Source organism: Stenella coeruleoalba (genome assembly GCF_951394435.1).
Source record: "Stenella coeruleoalba genome assembly, chromosome: 1".
In the NCBI taxonomy this organism is placed as follows: domain Eukaryota; kingdom Metazoa; phylum Chordata; class Mammalia; order Artiodactyla; family Delphinidae; genus Stenella; species Stenella coeruleoalba.
This window is the reverse complement of record NC_137169.1, coordinates 68596088-68621164: the sequence shown is the minus strand read 5'-3', so window position 1 is coordinate 68621164 and position 25077 is coordinate 68596088. Positions and strand designations below refer to the sequence as shown.

The 25077-nt window shown below is 34.6% G+C and overlaps 1 protein-coding gene across 3 annotated transcripts in view; it reads left to right on the top strand.

The window, feature by feature from the left end:
- ADGRL4 (adhesion G protein-coupled receptor L4) overlaps positions 1-25077 on the top strand; it is a 121913-nt gene that overhangs the window by 78305 nt on the left and 18531 nt on the right. For all 3 annotated transcript variants that reach the window (XM_079940531.1, XM_079940529.1, XM_079940530.1), the window contains 6 exons: positions 125-241; positions 3877-4082; positions 9640-9813; positions 11031-11234; positions 13324-13544; positions 13674-13740. In XM_079940531.1, the coding sequence (XP_079796657.1) occupies positions 125-241; positions 3877-4082; positions 9640-9813; positions 11031-11234; positions 13324-13544; positions 13674-13740 (989 nt within the window). The remainder of the gene's footprint in view (positions 1-124; positions 242-3876; positions 4083-9639; positions 9814-11030; positions 11235-13323; positions 13545-13673; positions 13741-25077) is intronic.

Here is a 25077-nt window from a genome sequence, read left to right as displayed (position 1 = left end):
CATTCTACCTGCCGTAATTAAGAAGTTGAAATATAACAATGATGGATGAAATTGTCTCTAACTAAATAAATACATTGCTTAAACTAATTTCAGAGAATTTATTATTTTCATGATTTTGTTTCAGCTCTCAAAGTTTTCTTTTTTGATTCATATCACATGAAGCATATTCATCCCCATATGAATATGGACGGAGATAATATAAAGATATTTCCAAATAGAAAAGCTGCATATCATTCAAATGGTAGGACTTTGACAATCTTATATACAATATTTCAATGTTTTGCAATAAATACCATACATTTGATTGTATCATATGTGCATATAACTTGTGTGGTTTTCTATAGAAAAATATTTTATGTTTATACACAGAATTTCCGTATTTATATTTGAGATTTTCATTATGATAAAAATACCTGGGTAGAATTTTAGCTGATGATACCTAGATCCTTCTTGTCCTCGATCCTCCAACTCTGTAACTGTCTAATAATGTTAACATCCCAGTGGAAATATACAAAGGAACTGTGATTTTATTCCTCATTTTGCAGCAGTCAGATGCTATAATTTTCATAAAGTTCTTCTAATATTTCTTCTTCAGTAATCCTTCATATTCCTCCTTGTAAGACTGAATTTGGGATTGTATGAGGAAGATGAATAGAGGTAGTGTTCAAAAAGGTAGAAAGTTATTGTTTAAGCATGGATTCCTCTTCCACTCATTTCTTAGTTTTTGTACACTAAACTCTTCAGCTAAACTAAAGGCAGGATTTCTTAAGAAATGGGACCAGAGAATGCTAGTACTAGCAAGTGACTTTACGGTTATCTAACCTAATGGCCTCATTTTATGGATAATGGAACTAAGGCACAAGAAGTTAACGGGTTTGTCTCTATGTACATCAACAGATAATACAGAACTAAGACTTGAAGAGAAGGAGGTAACAAAGAAATCAGCCCTGACCAGCTTTCCCTTGTCACCTAACCACAGGCAAACTAGCAGCTGCTATTTTAATTTAACCATTTATCTGCTCTCGTAGTGCAATGCACTTAGAAAAAAAAAATTTCTGCTGATAATAGAATTGGTGCTGTTCACATATAGGTCAAATATATTAACTATAAAACATGAATTATAATATTTCCACAAAGCATTGTGGGTGGTCATATGTACAAACGGAAAATATATACAATAACACACATATGTCACTTTTACAGACATCATTTCATTAAAAAATATGTTGTCTTTATTGTTAAAAAGCTTGTTGCACATTCCCTCTCAGAATACCATCTTTTTAAAAAAATTTTTATAGCGCTAATGTGGGAATTTTTTTCTAATCCATTGATATTATCCTTTCCATTTTTTCTTGTCATTATTTATTCAAAAGTAAGAAACAGATGGCCATAAAAAACAAAAATAACTAAGCCATACTGCCATTGAACCCATGGCTCTTACCCCATTACATCATATTCTAATTAACCAAGCACACACGTAATATTTAGGAGCAAATCCAAAGAATGTGTTAAACTGTTGTATTTTCAAAGACAATTTGAGTAGTATTTGGAAGTTGAGAATAAAGACATTGAAAATAGTTATCATAGTGACAGATGATGAAATTGTCATGGAATTAATATCTCGAAGAGATCGTGTCTTAGTGTATGGTAGTTTTGTTACATTTCATAATCACACATGCAAACACTGACATTTGAAAGGGACAGTAATATCAGCTCTCAAGAAAGCAGAGGGAGAAAATTTATTTTCCTCAAGGTTGAATCTTCAAAATAAGGACAAGTGTAAGAAACTGATCAAACCCACTCAATGTCTACATGTGATTATTCATTTATTGACAAACTTCCTTAATAAAAACATTCATTAGTTAAAAGCTGCATAGTATCATTAGGAGGAAAATAAGGGTGGCACAGATGGATTTTTAATCTTTTTTATATACTGAATTTTAGTGCCTATCATTAGTGAATGAACCCCTAGTTTACTGAAAATAGGTACAGATCTGATATGAGAGTTAAAAGCCAGATCAGGCCTAGAATTAGTGAGAAATCATGGGAATTAAAATAGGTTCCAAATGATTTAAAAAGAATGAACAAATACTGGATCAATATTCAGAAAAAGATTAAAAAGGGATTTTGGACCATTCTACGTGGCATGAGTCTCCTTTTACCCAAAGTCAAAAATTGATGTTAAATAAATATTTTCCTTTAGAAAGTATCAGAGTGATAGATTTTTAAATCCATGTTATCTCTTTGGTGCTTCATTTGATTTTGGACCACCCACTACTACAACCTCTGAGAAGTTGCTGTTGCATGAACTGGTTCATCAGCTGGACTAGGTCAAGTTCCCCTAAGAGGTTTCCAGGTTCTGCTTCCATCGCTGGTCTGTCCATAGCAAATGCTGGGCTAGTTGTCATCTGAAGCCATCACAATTTCACTAGCCCAACCATGTTATACTAACATTATTTTTCTGATATAAGTTTTCTGGTCTGGCAGTTTAGGAAGATATGTAATGTATCTCAATTTCAGCAAGGCTCTTAGCAGTATCTTGGGGTGCCTTTTTATACTAAGATAGAAAACGTGAATAGTGACACATTTTTGCAACTTCTAGCTCACATAACCATATCCAAAGAATATTAGCTATTAGTGTGATATTGTGATGTGGATGGTTCCAGCATTATATCACAGACCTTTGTTTTTGATGACATTATCAACATTTGTATTAATGATTTTGATTAATTTATGCTTTTCAAATTATTTGCTGGTGTCACAAATTTGAGGGAAAATGAATATGATAGAGTTCTTCCTAATTTGTCCAAGTATCTAAAGCAAACATATAACATTTCTAGTTAATAAGTATAACAATAATCATATTAATATAGCATCTTAAATTTTATAGAAGACTCTCTCGTATAATTTCATTTGGTCTCCACCTTATCCTAGTACATAGCCAGAGGGAATATCACTGCCATCATGTTATACATGAGAAAACTCAAGTTTACCCAGGGACAAACAAGTAGGAGAAATGACTAAAACCAGAACTTCTAACTCCAAGAGTAAATTCTGAATATAAATTCCTCAACTTACTGTCCGTAATTCTGTACAACAGAGAAGGAACGTGACCTAAGTGACAACAGGAATTTTAAAAGATAATAGTTGTCCATGTTGAGTTGTTCACACACACTTAATATCAGTGATAATGAGCTGCTGATAATGATCTCAAAAACCAAGGCAATTTGAGATCCGTTAAAATAGGTGTAGTGTCCAGGCTAAGGGAAAAATAGGCATGTGATAGTCTATACTGATCAGGTAACATTTCTAGTATCTGGTTATGTGCTGATGTGCTGCATTTGGGGAGTGTCAGGGGTTCAGATAAATGGCTGCCTCGAAAGGCAATAAATTCCCTATGCTGTGTCGGCATAACTATATGTCATGAATTTAAAGAGGAAGCATTTCAGTAGGCATGAGGTTGAACTCAGTGGCATCTCACAACTCTTTCAATTCTAAACTTTCTTAATACTGTAAATCTGTGATAATTTTCTCCCAATATCTTTCTAATTCATATATTTGCCCAGCAAAGTAGTAAGTCAAAATTTTATTTTTCAAGTGAAGATACTTTATTCCTTGGTTCTTAGTCAGCACTTGGATGTAAATTTATCTAGGACTATTTTTCTCCTAAATATAGTCTGTGCCAAGGGAATGCTACAGTCCACAATCAGTTTCAGAGTCACAGAGGTCAGAGAATATGTCTTAATATGGTTGGATGATGTAAGCATAGATATATTATGACCCACATTTCAGTATCTGGGAATTTGTATGACTCCCTTTGGTCAATTTTTATGTTTATTTTAAGAATTTCACTGAATACACTTATTTGATTGACAGGCAGTGTTGCAGTTGCATTTTTATATTATAAGAGTATTGGTCCTCTATTTTCATCATCTGGCAACATCTTATTGGAACCTCAAAGTTATGATAAAGCTGAAGAGGAGGGAAGAGTCATCTCTTCAGTAATTTCAGTCTCAATTATCTCAAACCCACCCGCATTGTATGAACTTGAAAAAATAACATTTACATTAAATCACATAAAGGTAAGTTGTGTTTCTGTTGACTATTGATTATAATTGTGAAGCATTCAGAGAAATGAACATGTTTTTGTAGTGTCACTTTAATTGTATGTGAGTTCTTGAGTTTAAAAATGCAAATTCAAAATTGAAATAAAAGAGTAAAGTGGTTTCAACTAATTTTTCTATAAAATATTTTTGTACTTTCAGTGCTCTTTAAATTTTATAATAAATACCAAAGAATTTTATGTATTTGATTATCTGAAATTAAGCTACATTTTAGTTTTATTTTTAAGTACATTGTTCATTTTGGAAGTCTCCAGCCCTTCAAAGAAGAAGTTATAAAAAAGTATTAAAGAGATAAATGTTACTTGTATAATGAGGGAGGTGTTTGGTTAATTGTCATATAAAATAATACTTGCAGGGATTTGGGTGCTGATTAAAATAAAATCATAGAGAAGTTCATAATATTTCATAAAGAAATTATCTGAGAACACTTTACTCTTTTATTGTTATTCTAAATCTTTTTTCAAACCCATGTATAATTAAAACTATACAATAAAAAAAATGATTAGAAATAACTAAGTATTTAGGGTTTCTATAGACCTAAAAGTGAAGGGGAAACTCAAAATCATATTGTTTGCTGTATTTTTACAGTTAATGGTTTATTGGGCTTTCAATTGAATTTCAATCTTAGTACATAATTAAAGTGCCTCAGAAACTCTATTTGGAGAACCTTGAAGCTGGGCAATTGTATTTGCATGTTTATGGAAAACAGGGGATTAAAAGAACATAGTCAGCCCTCCGTATCCACAGGTTCCACATCCATGAATTCAACCAAACACAAATGGAAAATATTCAAGGGAAAAAATTCCAGAAAGTTCCAAAAAGCAAAACTTGAATTTACTGCAGCCCATCAACTATTTACATAGCATTTACATTGTATTGAGTTTTATAAGTAATCTAGAGATGATTTAAAGTATACAAAAGGATGTGCATAGGTTATATGCAAATACTACTCCATTTTACGAAAGTAACTTGAGTATCCGTGGATTTCGGAATGCGCAGGGGTCCTGGAATCAATCCCCTGTGAATATCGAGGGGCCACTCTATATGCTTCCATACAGTACAAATGTGTCACTGTAAAGACAGACATCTGATGTAGAGAGAAATAAAATGTATAGAAATTGCAAGTAAATAGTAGGTCAAACCTAAACAATGGTGGGCATTCTGTTGAGGGAAAAAGAAGGTGTGAAATGTTTTAAGAATGGAAACTAAATTTAGATATTTTCAGATGCTAAATGCAAATGACCTTTTGATACTAGAAAACAAACATTGTTCTTTTACATGGTCTTATGGTTTTTCTACAGTTTTTACCAGTGGAATGTTTTGGCAGCTGAAGAGGTGCCAAGGGCAACCCACTTCTCCCATCTCTGTTTGACACAGCAACAAAACAAAACACACATTTACACAAGAGTTCTTCACCATACTTAATGAGAAAACTCGATTGTCCTTAATCTTCTTCTCTGTTCAAATTCTTTTCCCATTCAAAGCAATGACCACTCTGAAATTTCATCTCTTTCCTCTGACAATACATTTACCTAATCAATTGCTTCCCTCTCAGAATAAAATTTGGATACCATTTTATTCTCTAGGAAAATCGAAGTTATTTCATATGTAACACCTTCCACTTCCTGATTCCCTGATAATTGCAACTTCACCAACTAGTATATACTTCATTACTTTAGAGGAATATTAATTATAGTTGTTATAATAATACAGATAATAATAATGATAATAATTATAGCAACCAATACTTTAATAATGCTTATATGGAAATACGCTTTGTTCTAAGTTATTTACTTTAATTCTCACAAGAACCCTATGAGGTATGTACTGTTATCTCCATTTCACAGATGAGGATACTGAGACTCTGAAAGATTAAATGCCTTGCCCGTGGTCACTCAGTAACAACTACTAGAACAAAGTTTCATACCCACAGTTTTTCTCCAGAATCCATTCTTCCACAGCTAAGATACTCTCCTGCCTGATGCTATTCTCTGAATCACTCCCGCACCTACCTCCCAAGAAATTAAGCTTTGTCCATTACCTCAACTTTCCTGGATGTCTCCATATTGGTCCCAGTGTCTCAGCTAACAAATAGGCTGAAGTTTCTGGCCTCCTACAAAATAGGAAAGCATTTTCCATTGACCCTCTATCTCTTTCACCCCAAACTCAATAACTCCTCTTATTTTTTTAAGCTTTTAAAAAATAGATATGATCTATTGCCTTCATCTATAGAAAATATGGATTTAGTTTTCTTATACATGTCTTCCCCTGTGATCCACACACTCCCCCAACTATTCATCCTCCCATGCTTCATCAAATTTTGGGTTAAATCAGTTTTCAATGCGTTATACACAGCTGAATCATGAGGCTGAACAATTTTCCTGGTGTTAGTAAATTCCCTTCATTTAGCTTGCTTAGATTTCTATTTATTCATTACTAATTATTCCCCAAACTTTCTGATAGTACTATAAATCTCCTTATAAAACATTCAAATGCATAAGATTATCAGCTAAATTAATGTTCTGGAGACATCCTTGTTAGGCCTCTGTGAACTTGATCCTGTCTGGATGGTCTGTCCTTTGCCTTCTGTATAGCTATCAGCCTGGACATCTCTGTCACCATCATCCTGGGCATGCAACTCTCCTCTCTCCTGTGTCAGATTCAATGTTTCCTTGAACCAACGATTCCTCTTTCTTGGTTTATCTCTATATTTTGGTGGCATATTCTCCAGTGACTCTTGAGAAAGGTGCCCAGAAAGTCAAGTTTTTGAGCTCTTGCATTACCTTTTTAGCTAAGTATATACTATATTTTTATCTTATCCATACACTTAGATAAATTCCATGGTATAGAGTTATAAATTGTGAATAATTTTTTCTTCAGAATTTTCTAGACCTTGCTCATTTTTTTCTAGCTTTCCAGGTTAACCTGGGGAAGTTGCATGCAATTAATATTTTACTTAAAATTTACATTCTTTTGCAAGTGATCTGTCTCTTTCTCTCAAACTTTTGAGATCTTATCTTTATTCTCAGGATTCAATCAAAGATGAACCTTGGTGTGGATCTTTATTAATTGTACTAGGCATTTATGTGAGTCTGTTCAGTCTGAAAATGTATGGTCTTCAGTTTTAGGGAATTTTCTATTATTATTTCTTTGCTAATTTCTTTCTCTCCAGTATCTCTTGTCTCTTCTCTTGTTATTCTTATGTAAATATTGGACTCTCCAGCTGAGCCTCTAAGGTCTTTTTTTTTTTTTTCATTTTAAGTTTTCCTTTACATTTTTTTTTCCTGCTAACATATTTTATTTCTACTTTATACTTAATTATAACAGAGCACCCTTATTTTTTGAACTCTACTTTTGTTTCATAGGTGCAGTATTTCTCTGTGGTAGTATTTATATTTTAAAAAAACCTGTGTTCTACTCCCTACATTATGTTCATGATTTCCTCTGTTTGGCTTGTTGGCTTTTTGTTCTTTGTCTTTCATGGTAGAGTGTGTCCTCGGAGGTCTAGTGGTTCATGGCCATCCATCCATATCTAATAATGAGACATTTGAAAGATGATTGTGTGTTCAGGTGGCTTGTGGCAGTGGTGTGCCTCCCTAGAGAGTTATCATCAGGCTAGTTTCTGGCCATTGCACTGGAAGATCCTGAAGATCACTACCTAAAAGTCATTTCTTTTCGGCCTTTAGTTTCTCAGAAACCTTTTAGTCTCATGCCTAAAGACAGAAGCTCACTGCAAGGATTAGGAGAATAAAAAGACAGTGGTGGGCAATGGTGGGTGCTCAGCATGTAGACAGACCCTCACTTAACCCCTGTTTTTTGAGTGATGCACTCTCAGCTGACTCTAGTTCCTCAATTCTAGAGTCCTTCTGGCTCCTCTAGCTTATCTGTTTGTTTGTTTTTTAACAAGAGTGGGATTGGGTATTTTCCTGGCAGTTTTGGGGCAACTGGATGTAGAGTTTCAATTTTCTTCACATAGCGTGACCTCTTTGAAAAATTTCTTGTCATCTCTCCAGTTTTAGTTCAATCACTGTCTTCCTAGACGTACTCCAATCAAATTGGCCAGTGCTCCAACTATTGATCTAAGTGTTGGATTTTCTATATAGGCCATTAAAGCAACTGTCTAATTGTATTAAAATCATCTAGGCTTCTGTCATCCTTGAGGGCAGATGCTTTATCTTTTCAACTAAGAATCCGTGGCTCCTAGCACAATGCCTATATTTGATACTCAACTAGTATTTTCTTTAATGAATAGTTGTCTGAAGATTTGCATTTGGTTCTGTTTTACTCCACTTATCAATGATTAGTCTTGCATATATTTTTTGACATCTCTTGGTCTCTCAACGCAATACCCACTCACAGGGCTCTTTTGAGGATCAAATTAAACAAAGTAGGTAAGAAAGCACCTAGTTAACTATAAATTGTTATATAATTGTAAACAGTTTTTATTTCTACAAGACACAAGCATAGGTATACAGCATTCTATGAGTAACTTATTAAAACTTACAGTGCATTAAGTATTGTGTTATGATTAGTTAATATTAATATATGATAAGGAGAACGCTGCTATTTATTGAACAACCTTCCTGTAGTCTATTTGATCAGCCCCTGTCTATCTCTGACCTTACACTCAGTACCCTTTACCTCATTCATTGCTTGAACTGCACTGGCTTCTAGATGTTTCTGGAAGACCTTCATTGAGTCTCACTTCAGAGGTTTTCCATTTTCTATTCAAACTGTACGGAACCCTCTGTTCCCAAGTCTTTAGGACTCACACTCTCACTTAACTGAAGTATTTGCTTAAATGTCATTTCCTAGGAAAAGCCTCCTCAGATTACTTCTGTTCTCCTTTCCCTAGCTTATTTATTTTAATAATTTCTTATCTCCTCATTAGAATGTAAGGTCAATAACGGAAACACGGAGCTTCCCTGGTGGCACAGTGGTTGAGAGTCCGCCTGCCGATGCAGGGGACGCGGGTTCGTGCCCCGGTCCGGGAAGATCCCACATGCCGCGGAGCGGCTGGGCCCGTGAGCCATGGCCACTGAGCCTGTGCGTCCGGAGCCTGTGCTCCACAACGGGAGAGGCCACAGCAGTGAGAGGCCCGCGTACCGCAAAAAACAAAAACAAAAAAAAAACGCAAACAATTTTTTTGTTTTGTTCAGTGCTGTATTTTTAGCACCTGGATCAATGACTAATATCTAGTGCACATCCAATAAACATTTATCGAAGATAATGAGATATGTCATGCACCATTCTAAATGACATACATGATCTCAATTGACAATAATTCTCACAAATGCGTGACACAGGATTGATAAAATATAGCATGATTGCAGTATAAACTTCAATTTTTTCACACAACAGTAGCATTCACTTATTAGCATTGATTTTATGCTTTACTTTTTAGGCATGGTTTTAATTATATTGCTATGCAAAATGGTATTTTAAATATAACCAAAACGATGTCGTATGTATAAATTTTTCTCTTTTTCCTGTCAGTAAAATGTCTCTTTTTCAGACCACAGATAAGTATAGGAGTCAATGTGCATTTTGGAACTACTTACCTAACACCATGAATGGCAGCTGGTCTTCGGAGGGCTGTGAGGTGACATACTCAAATGAGACCCACACCTCATGCAGCTGTAACCACCTGACACATTTTGCAATTTTGATGTCTTCTGGTTCTTCTATTGTAAGCCAATTTTCCAATTCATATTTATAAATCTGTTTTTTCTTCTTCTTTATGTCGTTCAAGAGAATATTTAATTTTTATATGTTTTCTTTGGGTATAAATAGCATATTTAATTTACTGATACAATCTCAACATTACCTTTTTTATAGTCTTTCTTTTCTTACCTGCCTTCTATGACATATCTAGTTTGGATCTTTGGTTATTCTTAGTGTAAGACTTACCTAATCTATACTATCTAGTAGACTGTGTATTAAATATCTATCCATTGACTTAGTTTTTAATGTGGCTTTTAAGGACCATTTATACATTTTAAAGTATCATGGACTTCAAGGGCTTTTGCCTTTGTATTGAAAGTTTATTTTTACTGATGACAAATTCATTAAAAATATTTGATACCTGGTCAATAAGTATTAGCACATTCATAACAAATACCATGTTTTAATAATGTAGAACCCCACAAGATTTTTAAACATGAAAAATCTTTCTAAGGTGAATAGCTTCATAATATGTATTTTACATCAGTAATATCTTGCTTTTACATTATATAGGTTTTTATTTTATATCCTTGTATTGGAATCTTTAGATTACAGGCTCATTTCCATACAATACTTAAAATCCATCAAATACATATCATGACTAAATAAATCTGCCTAACCCTAATGTCAGTAACAAAGATGATTTTTTTTCTGAATGTTATATAAACAAAGATGCCTCTTAAAACCATCTGGTTAGAGTGAAACCATCGTTTCCAAATTCAAAGTCTCGCAACTATACTCTTTTGTTATTCTACATATTCAGCATTTCTGATACCTTTGTTTAATGTGTTTAAATGAATTACTGCATAGAAATTACTTGTTCTTACCACTGATAAAGCTGCTTTAATTAACCATTTTCACATTACAATAATGAATTGCCTTTCTAATATCAAGAAACTGATGGTGATAACATTGTTAAACCATGTACTAATATATACTATGCTTAGGGAAAAAAATCACTAATTACAGAACTTTTAAAGTGCTACATGATTTATATCAGATTTTCTGAATGTTGAACATTTTCAAAAGTACAAAATGTTCTCATCTAAATGCACATTTGTATTTTTACATTTTAGGAACAGTTTAATGTTTCACCAAAAAGGGAAGTTCATTATATGTTGTAGTTCCTTTGACGAGCTACTGAGTTATTCTTTTAACAGTTGTATTATTATTTTCCCTTAGGGTATTAAAGATTATAATATTCTTACAAGGATCACTCAACTAGGAATAATTATTTCACTGATTTGCCTTGCCATATGCATTTTTACCTTCTGGTTCTTCAGTGAAATTCAAAGCACCAGGACAACAATTCACAAAAATCTCTGCTGTAGCCTATTCCTTGCTGAACTTGTTTTTCTTGTTGGGATCAATACAAATACTAATAAGGTATGTAGATCTCCCTTACTCTATATTTTTATTTTCTAAGTTTTTACTTTCCTAAATATATATGTCATAGAAACATGAATTGGAATTAAGGGCTTAATGGGGCAAATACACGATATACTTTGTTCTTAAGGTGTTTCTAAGTTTGAGAATGCTGAATATCTGAACAACTTGCTTAGTAATTCCGTTAACCACAGTGGCCCTCATTATGATGAACTGCAAAAACTTGTCAACAAACTGAAGAAATAACCTTATTTTGTTTTTTGTTTTGTTTTGGTTTGTTTTTCCATGGGCGTTAAACAAAAAGAGGGGAGAGAGAGGGGAAAGAGAGAGAGTTGGAAAAAATGTTTATCTCAAGACAGGGACGGAACACAAAAGTGGCTAAGGTTCATAGGTTGAAATATGATGAATTAGCTCAACCTAGTAAATGCACTTTTCTAACCATTTTCCACCATTATTGATTTAGAGCCTTATCAAATAGTTCCCATCTTGAGCTAGTCTGGGTCATCCTCGAAGCAGACACTAAAGTGGGATAAAACAATATAAATTTATTAAGCGAAATGGCTGTGAGAGAAAACGGGAAGAGAGAGACTTGGAGAGCCATCAGACCAAGATGCAGGCCTGAGCCTGAGTGAAGGAAAGAAAGGTGAAAGGATGAGTGAGTAGAAGCGCTTTACACAGCAGTGCAGTTCTAAGGAAAGCCCAGGTTGCCTGTCAAGGAGTCCTTTGAGAAGACCGTCAGCCAAAGTCACCTGGCAGGTCTCTCAAGAACAGGAATGTCTTGCTGTGCTCAGTCAATGGCTGTCAGCAGCCATCAGGGAACGTGAGCATATCAGTGGCTTTCCTGTATAGCAGCTGCAGCCTGCCCTGCCGCTGGAGACCAGAGAAGTGCATCAACATGGCCACAAAACATTAAATTGCCTCCATATTTCCATTCTTACTAGTCATCTTTCAAGTACTGAGACTAACCATCAGTTATCAAGGTTTTCTTCTGAAGTAGATGCCACAAAGCACCTATTTTAAATAGCCTACAGAAGACTGTAAACTCCGTATGTTTTTGTTTGTTTGTTTGTTTTGCAGTGGTATTTATAACACGTGTCAATTCTGTATACCTCCCACTATCCTCCAAAGCCCAATTCCTCCTTCAGCTTCACCCCACCATCATCCTCACCACAAAACTATTCGTTACAGTGTTTATTTTCAATTCTATTTCACCAGTGTTTATTTTCAATTCTATTTCACCTATCAAATTCTTCCCATTTTAAAGCCGTATTTCAAATCTCACTTCCTCACTGCATTGGTTCCCAAATTTTAATCACCATCCCCAACCTTATATAGTACTCTCGAATATATTTGAGTAGGTAATCTCATTATGTTTCAATTATACTCTATTTTATTAAGTGCAGTATGTAAATGTTGTGTTATCCCACCAGTAATAGATTGTGTTAGTTCTGTTACTACAGAAGTGTATAATTATTACATTTTGTTATTTCTTATAAGCCTAGCTCTAGTTCTAAGTGTGAAGTCAATACTAATAAATAATATTTAACTGAAATCCATCTCAAATTTACCTGATAATCTTGTAACTTCAAGTGATCATATAATGGATATTTTTGTAAAATATATCATCATTTGTCTGTTTTGTAACTTCAGTGCCTTCTCTTAATTATTTATAATGTTTTGTTTAACATAGTATTAGCAGTAATTTTCATTCTTTGAGCATGATTAAGATAAAGGAAAGTAAAGGCAGCTCCAAAACAGAAATCAACTCAAATCATAACAGTTACTGTGAGATAATCATGTGACTAATCCACAATTTATCACATAATATAAGTGTATAAAAAGTATAAATCTCTGGACGAGAACAGCCACTTAGTTCTATTACAGGACTGGTGAATGTTTCACATTGATGAAGCACAGTTCTTTTAAATCAGTCGGAAATGGTACAATTTAAAAAACTGACACTTGACAAGGATATTTTAATGTGACCAAGCATTATAGAAAATGGCATAATTTATGGAGAAAGTCAAGATTTTATGTTGCAATAATGTTAAAGTACACATTGTTTATGGTTTCTTTCTTTGCTTTCTAGCTCTTCTGTTCCATCATTGCCGGGCTGCTGCATTACTTCTTTTTAGCTGCCTTTGCATGGATGTGCATTGAAGGCATCCATCTCTATCTCATTGTTGTAGGAGTCATCTACAACAAGGGATTTTTGCACAAGAATTTTTATATCTTTGGCTATCTCAGCCCAGCTGTGGTAGTTGGATTTTCAGCATCACTAGGATATAGGTATTATGGCACCACCAAAGTGTAAGTTAAGATGATCTCGTAAATATTTGGAATGCAATTCTGAATAAGCTTTGTATATCATTGAAAATTTTGCTTTGTTGAAGTACGTACAAGCATATATGTAGATTTTATCTCTTATTTACTTTTCAGATGTTGGCTTAGCACAGAAAACAACTTTATTTGGAGTTTTATAGGACCAGCATGTCTAATCATCCTTGTAAGTATACATAAAATTGCGGCTAGAATTCAAAAAAAGTTACAGTTTAAGGGTGCTTAAAATTCTCAACAATCAGGCATTACTCTGAGGGGAAAAATAATTTTGAGCACTTTACAATAAATCATTTATTAATACTGGACATATATTGCATCACTATTGAGAAAAAATATACATTTTAAACTCAAAGCTATTATAATTAATTTGCCCCTCTTGGGAGGCTGTATTTTTGCATTACATGTAGAAAAAACATTTTTCACTTATCAGTAGTATCTCAGCATACTTCAATACTGAGAGTGTGCCAACCAGCTGATAATCTGGCATTTCAGATGTTTACGTTATTTAATCTTTTATCAATGATCAGTGATCTTTGAAGATTAGACTGTCATCTTTATAGTTTTATCATCCTTATGTACCCTGTCATCACGAAAGTGATTTTAAACTAAATTGCGACATCAGAGACAAGAACCCACTATTTCCCATGAGCAGGCAAGTCATGTATTGATAGCCCTATTTCAGCTGGGAAGAGGGCCTTTTAATTCTTATTGGAAGTGGTTTCAAACCTACAAATTTGGCAGGTGTTATATGTTCCATTCTAAATAAAGACATTTTTATGTGTCTCCAGAGCATTTCTAAGTGCCGTAAGTTTTCAAAGCCTCTCTGAATATAATAGTCTGTCAATGAATCTGGGAGGTCTGACAAGGCCCTACAATAGAATGAATTGTCAATGGAGGAGTTGTGACAGTATTTTGGACAACTTTGTCCCATATGTTTTGACCGTCAGCTAGCTATCTTTTTTGAATTTTTTTCCTCTCCCCATGTGGTTTTTTTTGGGTTTTTTTGTGGTTCGCGGGCCTCTCACTGTTGTGGCCTCTCCCGTTGCGGAGCACAGGCTCCAGACGCGCAGGCTCAGTGGCCATGGCTCACAGGCCCAGCCGCTCTGCGGCATGTGGGATCCTTCCGGACTGGGGCACGAACCCGTGTCCCCTGCATCAGCAGGCGGACTCTCAACCACTGCGCTACCAGGGAAGCCCCTCCCCATGTGTTTTTATGGGTGTGAGGAAGCTGCTAAATGGAGAAAGACTTGAAATGCAAAGCAGAGAATTTTCTTCAAGGTTTACTTTTTAATGGTGTGGGTGAAATAAAGTGCATTCAGTAACTGTATTTCCTAATCATCACAGAAAATTGTTTATAATTCTCACAGTGAATCTAGTAATATAAAAAGAAAACATTGGCAAGATTTCAACTAAAACAGTTTCAGAGTTAGTTTATTTAGAATTCCAAAATTTTCAACCCACAGGAGAATAGAGGCTGAATGTGTCCCATCCATATATTTTCATGCGTTGCCCTGATATGAGTATTTTGTGTGAAAGCACTGTCTAAATTTTCTAATTTTACTGATTCCTTCTCTACAGAGTGGACCATCTCTCATATTGTTTTGTATAAGTGAAAGTTCTTTGGATCAGTGATTCTTAGAGTTTAGAGGAAACTAGTGGGCTAGAAAGTTCCTGAAAACAAGAAAAATAGGAACATATTTCTCTAAAGTAAGAAATAGAAAGTGTTCCCTGAAATTATTTTTTTTTTTTACTTTTGCTTCTATAAGGGAAAAGATAACTTTGGATTATCTTATAGTAAGATGGACAGACTTTAGATGGGCTTATCTAAAAATGAGTCCTGTAAACTTTCCTAGAAGCCTAAATGAACAATGTCACACTGTCCTAGTCTGAAATTAATGAACCAATATATCTTCCATATGGTTTCTGTATGATAATCATTCATTTAAGTAGAGGGTCAGGCTACTTAAGAAATGGATAAGGCCTTTTGGTTGAGTCTAAAACTAAATACTGTTTATCTTTTTTATATCTTCGAAAACAGCAGAAATTCTTTAATTATTGAATGAAAGTGAATTCCTTTACTCTAGTGATCTCTGGATTTCTGTGCTAATGCTGGCCTATTATTACTATTACTATTATTATTATTATTGTTATTCAGCTGCATGATACAACATTAAGTAAAAGTTCTCCTGTTGTCCCAGAATAGTATTGCATTCAAAGATAAAGTAAAAGAAATATTGAGCACCCAGACATTTGAAAAAGAGCCACCAATAGTTTGGACCTGACACTTCCCATGGGTCTTTCAAAGAAACAGTAGGACCAGCTGTAGCCCAGTAAGGGGACTAAAGAGTGGGGCTGAGAGGGTCGTGTCTCAGAGTTAGGAGTCCTTGGCCTTTGAAGGAGTGCACTGTTCTCTATGAAAAGCTTTTCCTTACCCTGTCAGTCAAAAAAAAAAAAAAAGTACTCCCCCATCTCCATGAAGACAAGTTCAAATTGTGAAGGAGTACTCCAAAAGGTCTGTAAAGAATGCAATCAGAAATAGTAAGAGTAAAACTCTCATCTTGATCCCGGATTGATGTGACTGTGGAATTTTCATGTCTCCTTGATATACAAGAGCAATATATGAACAATTTTTATGACAGCTTGACATATGTCCCCTGACTTTGGGTCAAGTGTGAACATAGAACCTAGACTTGCTTTTAGTTTTCTGCAGGCTGCATGCTTATTGGACTATCCCCTTGACAGCAGGGAGGAAAAGGATTATTATAGAGTGTGCCTGGGAATAAAATGACGGGGCGAACGCACAAAGGCTTCAGCTATCCTATAAGCACAAAAAAGTTAGAGAGGGGAAGAAAAGTTGTAGTGCTGCCCAGAAGGTTGTCAGCTCAAGTGAAGTTATACACAGCAAGAAAATAGGCTGAGCACAGGTGATGTTGAATGGTGGCGTGGCTGGCCCTCTCTGAAAAATGGAAGGGGCCAAGACGGAAATGAAATACTATAAACACTAAAAAAAATCACATATACCATCTAAGTGTAAGCCATCACATAAGCCAAGATTACCGGCAGTAATAAGAACCAACCTAAACCAAAGTGATGTCGTGAAGCTTTCTCCATCCGAAAGAGCTGATCAGACCCTTCCAGCCCCCAGCAGCAGAGGAGCTGAGCTTTACCAATGAAAGAACATATCCTAGAATCAACCATGCCACCCCAACAGTCATCTATACAGATTTACTGAATTGAAAATTGTCATCCTATGTTTGGGGATATTCTGGTAGGACAGGATGCCAGTCCATATCATTAAGGTCACCATGTTAATTGGGTGGTCTGGGCATGATGGGAGAACAAAGGAAATATAAGAATTACTCCCTGCCCACTATAGTATCAATGAGGAGAAAGCAAGATGAAACAAATGACAAAGAATATCATATAATAAAATATAAGTGATACCAGTGAGATGTGGAAGAGGAAGTCGTCATGGAGATGAGGAACTCGTTTGTGGATGGGGAGAGAAGCAGAGTATACTTTCCATAAAGTGGATTCTTAGTGTGAACTTAAGTATCTCCCAAGCAGCCCTGTAAGCGTGCCAGATTCCTTTTGAAGGAAAACAAAGGGCACAGACAAAATGTAAATAAGGCAGTACCAGAAATCACAAAATTATCATAATCTGTCTTTTATTAAGAATATTCAAGAATCATCTTTTCATAGACTCATCACTCCCTAGTCTACATGTCATTAACTATTTACCAAATTTTTACCTCCATAAACTTATCCATTTCTTCTCTACTTTCACAGTCAGGCCTTTTTTATCCCTTTGAGTCATTGTTATTCCTTACTAAGATTATAGTATTAATAACAATAATAGGGATTTTTTTAAATTCACAGTTTGTTGAGCAGCTACTAATTTTAAAAACAGACAGCTAATACTTCAATACTCAGTCTCCTTAAATCACCTACATTGTCATCATCCCATTTTATGAAAAATAGAATTTGATTCAAAATGTTAGGTGATTGGCCCAAGGCACTGAAATCTACAAATAAATAATGAGGCTAGAACTTTAAACTAGTTCTGTCTTAATCTAAAGCTCACCTTTTCATTTTAACTTGCCACTTTTTCAGTTGCCTTCTAATCTGTGTTTCTGCTGCCATTCTGTACCATTTCATTTTAATCTATCCAGAATAAACTGCTCCAAACTCAGCTCACATAATGAGAGCAATTAATAAGAAAAATAAGAACGTTAATATTAAGCTCTTGTATATTCCTGGTACTAAGCTAAACATTCTCCATATATTAGCACATTTAGCTTAATCCTTCAACAACTCAAAAATGTGTGTGTGTGTGGTTTATTTTATTTTGAAGTTGGAGAAATTGGGGCATAGAGCGGTTACACAGTTTGCCGAACAATTAGTAAGTACCTGAGCTGGAACTCACGTTCATGAAGTTGAGTCTATGACCTACCTTCTTCATCCCGTTGCCGATAGTTCCCCATTGCCTATAGTCCAAATACCATAGGCTGGTGTATAAGGTTCTCAGTACTTTAGCTGAACCCTGCCTATTTTCAGCCTTTTCTTACACTGCATATCTCCACAAAACAACTCACCTAAGAGCTTTATCCTCTTTAGAATATTTGCCGTTCCTTGGATATTTTCTTGGTTCTTTGCACTCAATAATCCTACAACCTTGTGTAAAACTCTGCTGCCTGAAATCTTATCATTAATTACTGCACAACTTCATGAAAACCTTTCCAGATTTGTAGCTAATCTCTTTCTTCAACCTGCTCCCATGGAATTTTGAGTCAAACCCAAAATAGTACTTTTAATGCTTTGTTTTGTTTCACATGATAATTTTCTGTCTGCATTACACTACTCATCTCCCACATCCAAATACCCAACATAGAGCTGTGAGTCTCTTGATTCACAGACCATAACTTGTTCAATAATCAATGCCACTTATTGCATGACCTTAGGGGCCACAGCCCAATGAGTTGCAAACGAATTTTCTACACAGCCACATTCACAATGCATTCTCTATGTATGAGTGGACTCTACACTGTAAAACTACCAGCCCTCTTACTGATCACCCCAGAACACAGATGGTAGCAAGTCCTTAATAATTATCTGTGTATTTTAATTGATCCATTAATAAAGACCATGGTAATAAATAAGGCAAGAAGAAACACCCTGTGATCTTTCTTAAGCTATATGACTGTTCTGTGTTCTGGATTCCTAACATGTAAGATAAAGATAATGATGCCAGCCCAACACAGCAAAGATACAGTAAATACAAACAATTTTTTTAGAAAAAGCATCTATTCTTTAAAAATTAAAAAAGGAAAATACACAATAATTTGGAGGACAATCTTTGGCCTTCTTAGCTTTACCTTTATATTAAAAATTAAGTTAAAACACTAATTTTAAAACCATAATTTGCACAGCAAAATTTTGTATGCAAGGTACTATATGTTCGGCCAGTATAATGTGTGTGTGTGTGTGTGTGTGTGTGTGTCTGTGTGTGTCTGTATACATATATATAAGCATAGGTCCTAATTTTTTAAATATTGGTGAAGATATGACAGCATTTGTTTAATTATAGCAAGATATTATTATGATAACCGTGCTTGTACATGGAATTTGTTAGAAGTCTCTAGTACACTCTGCTGGAAAACGTTAACTGAAATGAAACAAAGTGTGAAATGTCTTAAAGAGAAGCAATAGAAATTTAATAGAATAAATAGTATTTACTTTCCAGAATAAAGATAAAAAAGTAAGTGAGCCTTCAAATTTAAATAGATAATTAGTGGTGACTTTGTTATGCCTGGCTTTAAATGAGAGATAAAATTGCTTTCTCAGCTTTCTCTGAATAAATCTGGGAAGACTTGTACTTGGAAAAGACATTTTTATCGAACAACTGGCAATGGGTTTAATTCTTACATGGAATCCTTGCATTTCTTCTGTAGAGTAAGAACCAATTCCCAGTAAATGATATTTGCTTGTTTTTATGAATGGAGCCCTGGGGCATGTCTGGTTTGGAGTTATAATGATGATGCCTTTAAGATAATATGTAAATGAATAAGCACTGAATTAGTTCGCAATGGTGGCTTTTTCTACCCCTAGGTATGTTGTTTCAAAGGAAGATTCAAGCTTTCAATCTACTCTGTTAAGTGTTAACTACTTAGGTATTTGAGCAGCAACATTTTCGGCATTGATCAAATGAAAGTACTCCTCAGGTGTTTACTCATTAATATTAAGGATCTCTTAGAATTCTGAAGTGTGAACCACTGACCCCACTGATTCTATCTACGAATCACTACATTTAGAATGTTAAGATTATAACTATACATGAAAAGACCTAGCCATGCTTTTGAAAGATTGAGCTGTACAAGAAAGAGATTTCTAAATCTTTGTAAAGCAAGCTGCAAACTGAAGATAATTTACATAATTTATTTCTTTTCTTCAGTATTTTTAATCTTTCATGCTGAATTCTTTCAACTAAAACTGTGCAAATGATTAGATTCAAGTACACAAATATAAAGAAGAGTTTGTGAAAATAATTTAACTTTTAAGTAGAAATTGAAGTTTCTCATAGATATGTTCAGTATTGAAGAATTTAATTTGCTGGATTGAGGCAAATACTAATTAAGCTGTGTCCAAATAAGGCATTTTCTTTAAATAATGAGAGCTTTCATTTCAATTTAAATCACAACTCTTATAATTCAGTGTTTCTATATTGCTCCTTTACGCATGTCTTTTTAGGTTGCCCAGAATTCCACTCAGTTTTTTGTGATGGTCTCCTCTAATTGTTCTAAATTATGTCTACAATCTCTTAATTCCCTTTCACTAGGAAATAACTATTAAAACCTACTCAAAACTGAATTCCTCACATAAGCCTTACAAGACAGACCATGTCTATGTATATTTATTATTATGTGATGTATTCTTATTACTTTTTTTTAAATTTCACAAATTGCCCAAGCTTGAAAGAAATGCAAATATTACAAGACTATGTAAAGTAGAAAGTGAACATTTCAAAACATACTCATATTCTTCATGACTGACTACTCTTTTGCTTAATATTTACTTTGTATCTTTCCAGACCTTTGCTATGCATACAGACACACACACAAATACATATATATCACACATAAATATGCATATACATATGTATAAATGTAAGCAAGAAATTTGATTATAAATTCAAATAACCCAAATTATTTATAACCTGCAATGTATCATATTCATCCTTCCTTGTTAGAACATACAATTCTACCATTTTTTATCATTGCATATTATGAGTATGATCTAATTTATTTAATCACTTTCTTATTGATTTTCTTCTTACAAATAATACTGCAAGAGAATCGTTTCAATACAGTTACATATACCCATTACATAAATTTGTTATGAAGTGCTTTTTAGAAGTATAATGTACAGCACAGGGAATATAGTCAATAATATTGTAATAACTTTGTATAGTACATAATGTATAAAAATATCAAATCACTCTGTTGTACACCTGAAACTAATGTAATATTGTAAGTCAACTAAACTTCAATTTTTAAAAAAGGCACAAATGCAAGTAGAGGCAGATTTTTAAATTTCCAAATTGCCTCCGAAACACTTACTTCAATTGATACTTCCATTGACAATATATAAGAATGTCTGTTTTCTGACATTTTTGCCAACACTAGATAATTTTATCTACTGTGGTGTCTAATGGCTAAATAGGAATATATAAACTGAAAGGAAGAATTATGATAGACCAAGATTCTGCAACAGTGGCATCATTAACACATAGGACCAAATCTTTGTTGTGGCACCTGTGCTGTATGGAAGCTTAGCCGCATCTCTGACTTCTATCATCACCACCAGCTCCACCATCATCACCTGGGTATGACAACCAAAACTGTCTCCGGACACAACCAAATGTCCCATGGGGGGTAATACTCCTAAATCTCTTGACTGGGAGTTACTAGTGTAGACTTGGTTTTTAAGTATCTTTTATAGGGGTGCATTTGCAGCTTTCTTTAAATGGCACAAATATAAGGAAGAGAATTAAAATCATAATTTGGGCAATGTCCTTTAGATGACCCCATTGAAGTTATATTAGAAACACTATTCATTGTAAATTTTAAATTGTGGATAACAATTTTAATTACATGGATAACATTTTAATTACATGTGTTAATTTAATGGCATCATATTTGTTAGATGCATCTTTAGTGACCTCTGGTTCAAGGCACTTCAGTATTCTACCCTTTTCTCCATATTATGTATTAATAAGAACTTCAGAGCCTATAACATTTAGCTACTTTTTCATATTATTCTGACCTTCTTGAAACAGGTAGCTGGAATTTTAAAAAAGGAAAAGTGGTCCTAAAAAAGAACTTAACATAAATAATACATTTGTAGTTTCCTATGTATTCCCATTCATGGGAGTTATATTCTTATCAGAAATACCTTCACAGATAATCTTCTTGGAACTTGTTCTAAAAAATTTCATAAAATTTGAATAACTTCATAAAACTTATCAATCCAAAAAAATATCGAAAAAGAAACCCCTTGGGTCTCTCAAGTCCAATAAGAAATAACCAGCTCAGTTAGAATTTCACCAGCCAAGGTGAAATTCATCCCTGGTATTTTCGTATAAATGCAGCTTTACATTGAGGGATGTTACATAATGAAATGGTGAGAGGGAAACACTAGGGATGTTGGTAGAGCAAGACAGTCAATTAGAATTATTGTTCACTTTACGTTTGTGTAGTCTTTTAATCTTTACAAAACCCTTTTAGCATCTCAGTTAATCTTCCCAAAAGCTTCAGTAATACATCGAAATTAAGGTAGGAATAGCATGTAATAAGAGATAATGTTTTACTAGATTTTCACTAGATCTAGTAACTATAATCTTGACTTATCTATTTATAAATACCTATGGGGGTTCTACTATTTATAGCTTTTTAAAGAAGTGTACCAATTCCTTGAGAACTGGTTAAACTAAAGCTAATTATGTACATTCTTATGTAGCTAACAGATGAAATCTTCAAGCTACTACTCAGCAAGAATACATAAAAATCCTTAACCTTAGCCAAGAGCACACTACATATTCTGATCATTCTTCTACTTCTGCTCATCCTCTTAGTGTAACACAGCGTCCTTACCCAAGTTGGTCTGCAACAAGAGTGAGCCCTTATTTGAATCAGTCTTTGTTAGCATTTGCTGAGCTCTTGTTCTACACATCTGAAAATATTTAACTTCCCTGTAAGTATGTATCATGTCCCTCTGTCCCCTTCAGTACTCTCTGCAAAATATAAACTACTCATTCTGAGAGAATGGACTATCTGCGTGGCTCTGTCTTGATTTCTGTTTCTCATATAAAAATGTTGTGTCTAGTTTCAGGGCTTCCCAAGAAAGGAACATTTAACAATTCCTTCTGATGAAAAAAACATGCCTCCTGATGGTTTCTGTTCAAAAAGAGAGCCCAAGTTGTTCAGTGTTAGTGCACAACCTTTATTCATTAGAGATTCATTCACACTCATTTGGGTAAGAGCCACCATTTTGACTGTATTTCAAATAAGTGGGAATTTATTTTAAGGCTTATAGAGATTAAGAAGTTTACTCAGGGTCACCCAGCTACTGAATGGTAGAGGCAAGCTCATGCTTTCCAAGTTTACATTCTGTGCTGTTTCCCTGTTACATATTCTTTCATCTTGCCTTGCCCAAGAGACCGAACGGAGTACATCTTTGTTAGGTCCATGAAAAACTTGTTCCCATCTCCCAGATTCCACAAATGGTTTCAAGGTGGGTCGTCGGAGACGCAGCAACTACATTCCTTCTAAAAATTATTCATAAACTTTCAATTCTTTGTTTTACTTAGTGAAGATGTCAAAATAAATTATTTTTCACTGAAAATGATGGAGATCTCATCTACTATAGATGTCTCTTTCCCCATTTTGTATTGCTTTATCTAAATACTTGCCAAGCATATCTAACAACTAATCAAAAAATCCTACCTGAAATCCTGACTATACCAGACTATAGATCAGTATATGGAATACAGATAGTCTGGATGTATTCCAGACAGCTCTATTCAAAAAGCTATTTTCAAAAGTAATTTTTTTTCTACAGAGTAACACTTATTTGGAACAGAGCACCACATGCCTGATAGACATTTTGAATGATAATAATAGATTCCCAATGATAGACATTTTGAATCCTTCTTCCACTACCCCGATACACGAAGGAGGTGGCTGTCCTTAGCCACCTGTGCCTGAGCATATTTGGGTGAAAGGTGATGCTTACATCATATCTGGATAAGGTCTGGAAAGAGGTGACTTATTGCTGGTTATCCTCCATATTTAGGCACATTTGAAAGTTAGAATGGTCACTACACACATGATTCTCACGCGGTACCCCAGGAGCCATGGCAGAAGCTGGAGGTGGAGCTTGCCAAACATATCTGAGCTTATCTTAATAAGATGAAAACAAAAAACTCAAGTAAATTCTAAACTGAGCAGAACACTGGGCAACAGGAGTAAAAAATACTGGGCCTCAACAAACATGGATAAAGTGGACACTGTCCCTTGCAGGCACTGCGTGTTCTGGCCCCTGTCTGCTGATCCACCTCATCTCTCATGACCCTCCCATGGGCTTTTGTGTTTTAATAACATTGGCTGCTTTATAGTTTCTCAGAAGTTCTATGTACTGCCCGTGTCAGCATCTCCACACTAAAACACTCCTCGTGGCTTTCCTCTGTCTGTCCTTCATCCAGTTAACTCCTTTCAGATATCAATTCAAACAACACTTTCTGAGGAAAGTCATCCCTGACTCACTGGTCTATAATGAATGTTTTTGTTATATGCCTACAAAGAAGCCTTTTTTTTTTTTTCTTTTTGAAGACTTTCCTCTATTTATAATTACACGGGAGTTAGTTTGAATGACTGATCAATAACTGATTCGTATCTGTCTCCCCCAGGAGACTGTAAGCTCTATAAGAGTAAAACCTTATGGATTTTCTCTCACTATATTATCCTTGAAGTTTGCCAAGTAGTAATCACTCAAGTAATATTGTTGGATGAATAAATAAATGATGCACCAAGTACAGTAGTTAGTCAAAAATGTTAATTCTTTTCTCCAAAGGAAATTTAAAGAAAGAAATCATCATCGTGGAAATGGGGTTATTTGGGGAAGACTTCTCAGAAGAGATAACACGTGAAGCAGTCATTATAGCATATCACTTTTTTAATTGAAATATAGTTGATTTTCAGTGCCGTGTTTCAGATGTACAGAACAGTGATTCAGTTATACATATATTATATATATGTATATTTGTGTATACTCAGATTCTTTTCCTTTATAGGTTGTTACAAAACATTGAGTATAGTTCCCTGTGCTATATAGTAGGTCCTTGTTGATTATCTATTTTATATATAGTAGTGTGTATATGTTAATCCCAACCTCCTAATTTATCCTCCCCCATAAATTTGTTTTCTGTGTGTGTGTCTCTTGCTGTTTT